At 40.0% G+C, this 6,000-nt stretch overlaps 1 protein-coding gene across 1 annotated transcript; it reads left to right on the forward strand.

Moving 5' to 3' along the window:
• The first annotated feature begins 1,180 nt into the window (after positions 1 to 1,180).
• cysltr1 (cysteinyl leukotriene receptor 1) lies at positions 1,181 to 4,201 on the forward strand. The gene is made up of 2 exons (XM_040120183.1): positions 1,181 to 1,282; positions 2,132 to 4,201. Exon 2 carries the CDS (start codon positions 2,159 to 2,161, stop codon positions 3,194 to 3,196), a length of 1,038 nt encoding a protein of 345 aa, XP_039976117.1. The 5' UTR covers positions 1,181 to 1,282; positions 2,132 to 2,158; the 3' UTR covers positions 3,197 to 4,201.
• The last annotated feature ends 1,799 nt before the right edge of the window (positions 4,202 to 6,000 follow it).

Genomic DNA, 6,000 nt, shown 5'->3' on the forward strand with positions numbered 1-6,000 from the left:
GCCAACAAAACTGAAGTCCTCAATACAACCCAAAAGGACCTTCAAACACTGCCAATAGGTCTTTCTCACAGCAGATATTTGAATTTTTAAACACATGACACATATGTAATAATATCAATATTGGCTTCATTTCATGCAGCTACATCTAACTTAAATAAATCACACTTAATGCCTTTTACAAATTGTAACAAGTGACCTGGAAATGCCGAGGTGAGTTAACAAAAGTAGTGTAAGCAAACAGGCCATTTTTGTCAATTACTGTAAAATCCACAGCAAATCCACTTACAAAGAGATGATGCACTTAGTGTACTAAGCATCTCGACTTCCAACCCACATTATTGGATTTTGCAGAATGGCTCCTGAGTGCAAGTGGGGTTGAATGCTTGCCTGTGTCAGCGCTTAACCATTAAATGAGTTACAGATGAATTATCCTGCCCTTCCACAACACAGGCCTTTCAACTGCAAAAATGAGTTTGCCCATTTCCACTGTGGTATCCGCACTCCATTTGCTCACTGTAAGCCGCTATCATTAGCAAAATACATAGGAAATGTTGTGGAATAAACAAAAGTCTTCTCTCATCAGTCAGGAGGGATTGCGTTGCTTGAGCTGTGCATCTTCATATCACTTAGTAGTATCACCTCACACCATCTGATCTGGGGTTACACAGCTCATTCCTGATTTGAGTGAAACAGCTGCACCAAACTCAACAGATGACTTACCGGGAACATGAAGTGTATCAAAAATGCAGGACTCCGGACCTCAATTATTTTAAGTGTCTCTTCATGTAATCATAAGTCAAAAGGTACAAGATTGTTTGACTACTTCTTCCATTCCAGTATACACATTCCAAAGGAGAAAAACCAGTTAGGCAAGCCAAAGTCAAGTTCAAGCCAGACGCAGGTCTGTAGTTGCCAGCAAAATTCAGGGGAATTTAGGAAAATGTATTAATGGAGCAACCAAGTAACAAGAGTACAACTTTAAGTGTTTTGTTTTTTTTTATCATCAGTTGTCTTTCAGTTACCATAATTGTGTGGCTACGTGGTTAATGGTGTCACTGGGTGTGATGCCCTTGTGCTGCACAGTAAAAGAGAAACACCAGTCCTGATAATCTTCCAAAGAGCTGAGGGCTATGAAGAGGCAGTCACCTGCTCCAGCGTCCTCCCACTACTGCTGCAACATCTGGCAGACAAGAAGGCAGCCGGAGACACACCTCTCGTTCACACCAGCAGCGACAATCAACAGCCTGGCTGCACCGTTCTGACAGCAGACAGGGATTCAGTGGTAAGGAAAACCTATTGGAACCAGATTTTATTCAAGTGGAAGTTTTACTGTTGCGAAATCAGATTTCAGTTCAGATCAGATCAGTTTGTAATTTTGTAAAGGGGAATTAACTGAAAGAGACAAAATTACAGTAACGGCATGTAACTTTAATGTAATATGTTGCTATCCAGTGTTTGAGCAATGTAAACATTTTCAGTACTGTAGATAATCTTTGATTGAGCATGCTTCATATATGTATCTCTCACTAAAAAGACAACAGTGACATGCCAATGCAAAAAGATGGTATGAACGAATGAATGAATCTATGATTTGATAACTTTCATTTATGTAACAGGAGATTCTGATTCAATGGATGCATTTTCTATTTCTAATGGCAGCAATAAGAATTTTTCTAGAAAATTACCTTCGCATTTTCAATCGAGGCTGCCCATATGTGAGCAATTGAATTATTTATGACCTGATGTACAGATATTTAGAGGGTAAAATAAGCAATAATATATAACAATATAATATAACAACAATATAATAGAATTTCCTAAAATTGTCTTATACAACAGACAACAAAAGTAGTCTTTTTGCCTGTTTTAATACAGAAATCAGGCAGAACAGTTGTCACCGTTGGACTAAATAAAGGTCCAAAATGCTTATCTACTTTCTCAGTTTCCTGCAGTCTTCGCAGCTGCAGAAAAATAAAGCCAATCTCTGAAACAATCTTTCACATCAAAGTCATCACTCTGCAGAGCTCCGTGTTTTTTCTTGCACGTACGTTTTTTGCGGAGGGGAGTTGACGTGCCTGCAGTTTCTTTCATTTATATGCTTTTGCATTCATCATCATATCTTTTCTCTCAGTCTCAGCAGCTGGCGGTGTAGCCCCAAATGGCCCAACCGAATCAGACAGACAGCGTAGAGAGCAACTCTACTGACTGTCCGTCCATAGATGACTTCCGTAACCAGGTTTACTCTACATCCTACTCCCTCATCACTGTTTTAGGCCTAATTGGGAACGGCTTTGCGCTGGTGGTGCTGATCAGAACGTACCGCCAGAGCTCTCCTTTTCATGTCTACATGATTAACCTGGCTGTGTCTGATCTGCTGTGTGTTATGACACTGCCACTGCGAGTTCTCTACTATGTCAACAAGGGCCAATGGAACCAGGGGGATTTCCTCTGTCGCATCAGCTCCTACACCCTCTATGTAAACCTCTACTGCAGTATTTACTTCATGGCTGCCATGTCTATTACACGTTTCTTGGCCATTGTCTTCCCTGTGCAGAACCTGCGGCTGGCGACAGAGAACCGTGCTCGCCTGGTGTGCGTTGGCGTGTGGGTGTTTATCTGTCTTTCATCCTCTCCCTTCCTCATGTCTGGCCAACATTTCGACTCCACCACGAATAAAACCAAGTGCTTCGAGCCTCCACGGGGTCAAGGTTTGCAGAAACTACTCATGCTGAACTATTTGTCTCTGGTGATAGGCTTTGTCCTGCCGTTCCTGGTAATCCTGCTCTGCTATGCTGGCATAGTCCACACTTTACGGTCTCGCACCCATGCTTCCCGACGCCAGCAGGACACAGGCACCAGAGCCATCCGAATGATTGTCATCGTCCTGCTGACCTTTCTAATCAGCTTCATGCCTTACCATGTGCAGCGCACTGTCCACCTGAGCTTCCTTTCCCGGAGTGACACTACCTGCTCAGAGAGGGTTGCCATGCAGAAGTCTGTTGTTGTGACCCTGTGCCTGGCTGCTGCCAACTCGTGCTTTGATCCACTGCTTTATTTTTTCTCTGGAGAGGGTTTCCGCAGCCGCTTGACCTCCCTGCGCCTGTCAAGGAAAGGCAGCACCCTGCACTGCACAGCCCAGCTGAAGCCCGTTCCAGTCTCCGTGTCTGGGGAAAACCACCAGCTGAAAGTCAGTTAATTTACTACAGACGGGAGGTATCAAATCAAACAAGCAGCTCAGGATATGTTAAAGTGCTCAGGATGACGGGTTCCTCATTAAGAGTCAGGGAAAAAGTTGAGAGAAACATATGAAGATAAAAGGCATAACAAGTTTTAACAAATGTTGACTCATGAGCAGAGTATTAAAAATGTAAGTTACAAGTCTCACAAGGACGATCTTTTCCACTAAAACTGATTATTATTCTAAAGAGCGCATATTGTTCAGTATTTAAGTGATGTTGTTCTGTATTATTATGACTGTAAGCAGTAGCCTGATGTATCTGAAAAATTTACTCACCCTGTCAAATCACAATATAAATATACATCTTATCAATGTATGAATGTATTGTAGGTTATGTTGAAATATGTCTTTTTGTCTGGCTTGTTGATCATTTTTTGTGGAATCTTAATGTTGTAATGGCCATAAACCTTTTTGGCCATGATTATTTGTCATTATGTTCTCGTAACCATTTTTCACTGCCTTAACCATTTTTCTGTTTTAATCTCCGCTGTTATTTTGTTCTTAGTTATTGTAAATCCCCTTGCTCAATATGATAACTTTGACCCAATTAGGATTTGAATTTGTTGTTTTTGTGCAAATGATTTTTATTATTTCTTTGTCTTATTTGCATTTTTTTTTTAACCTTTTATAGAGTTATGCACTGTAATCTGTTTTGAGATTCAAATTAAAGAAGAGAATCAGATTAAAAAGAAGGAGAAACAGCTAGCCTGGCTCTGTGTAAAGGTAACAAAATCCATCTACCAGCACTTCTAAAGCTTACTATTTAAAATGTTTTATCTTGTTTGTTTAATCCTTATTAAGTGTGATTCTAGGCAGGTTTTGGTACCTTTAGATAGAGCCAGGTTACCTGCTTCCCGCGTTTCCAGTCCAGCTGCTGGCGGTAGCTTCATATTTACCATATAGTCATGAGAATGGTAACAATCTTCTTATCTTACTGTATGGAAAACATAATTAATAAACTGCTGTGTCAATATTGTATGCAAAGCATATTTCATGTTATGTATATGTATATGTGATAACTGCATTAATAAATCATTACATATGTGTGAGTTCAGTATGATCTGACCTGTTCCTCACTGTCCTGGAAATCTAGTCCACTTCACTCTGCATAAAGAGTTGCACACTTTGTCCACTGGGTGTCCCACCAGCACACATATTGATACTCCTTCCCCAAGTAAGCCAACACTGATCATTTTCTCCAGTGTTACTGTATTATCTGTCTCTGTTTCTCTAAGACAAGAAAACAATGCGTTGCTGTGTCCATTCTTAGGAGTTGTGGTGCACGTTTACTATCTGTGTTTATGTGAAAAGTATAGGTCATAAAACTGTCTATGTGGTATATGACCGTATTATCTGAGGCTTTTAAACATGTTCCATTTCCAGAAAACGATTAGAGCATATCCTCATCCTTATACAAAGCCACAACATTCAGACATATGTTTAGCTTCCAGGTTTATTAGAAATACAAAACAACACTGAGAGGCCAGGCTGCTGAGGCTGACCCTGCTGGATAGAACATAGAAGGCCACTGTATTACCACTTCATAAACAGATAATATCAAGCACATGATAGGCTCCATCCTCCATTTGCACAAAAAGATGTTTGTTTCAGGCTGCAAAGTAGAGCTATCTTAGAGATGATGGGTTGCAGTGTTAGTGTACCTCATGGCAAAGAAACTCACCATAGAGGAAGTAAAGAAAGTCCCTGCTAAATTCCTTCCTAAATTCCTAATTTGTTTCTAAAGAGGTTATGGAAAACAGCGCACCCCATTACATTGCAGGAAGTCGCTGATATAATTTTATTTCTTTCTTCTGTACTTCAGGTTTGCCGCTCCTTAAGTGATTTGGCCTTAGCATTGAACAGTTTTTGGAATAGGTCAAGGATAAAACTTGTTTGCTTTCATGGGGAACAGTCTCAGTTTTGCAACATGTGTTAATGGCCACCATGTGAATTCTTAAACAGTTTGAGGAGCTCTCCAAAAGGGCTGCTTTTATTGTAGTCATTCAGCTTTTCTGTCATGTTTTTAAATCAGTACTGTAGCCTATATAATTTGAGCTAACTGTGTTCTAAAGTTTTGCCTTAGGCAATTCGGATTTCCTTTATACATGGACTGCCTTTACCCTCTATACATACATCACAATGCAACAGGCCTTGAAAGTTTCTCTGTCAATGGTGTCTTATTATAGGTTCAATTATCACAATAAAATCGTGAAACTTTAAAGGGGCACTTCAATATTTCACTGTCTTAAAGACAAGGGGCATATTAAAGACAGAATGGTCAAAACTGATGCAGCAGAGGCCAAGAAATTCTGACCTTTAGTCTCCTAGTATGAATTTGTAAGATCTTTGAGCCTACATTTCCCATAATGCTATTTGATAGTGTGTTTCATTATACCCTCCGTGCTTGATAAACAGCCAATCTTAGCTAGCCTTAAGCTATCTATCTGAGATTGACATGAGTGATGTCACTTGGGTTGATTTTAGACTTGCACCTCCGGAGCCAAAGGAGATGTCATACAAGGGTAATCGGCTATATACTATTCCCCATGAGTTATAACATGACTTTGACATGTAAAATCAAAGGACTGCCCTTTTAATACAGTACATCAAGAATGGTTCACTGTTCCTGCGTGAATTATTTCTTTGGCCTCCTGTGGGCAGCACAACAATCTGTAAATACAGCAGTGACATATTATCACCTTATAAAGTTTAAATAGTTAAAGTGTTAGAAAACAGTTGCTTGTTTACACATCAAGCAGAGT

This window comes from Xiphias gladius, chromosome 23 (genome assembly GCF_016859285.1).
Source record: "Xiphias gladius isolate SHS-SW01 ecotype Sanya breed wild chromosome 23, ASM1685928v1, whole genome shotgun sequence".
Classification (NCBI taxonomy): Eukaryota; Metazoa; Chordata; class Actinopteri; order Istiophoriformes; family Xiphiidae; genus Xiphias; species Xiphias gladius.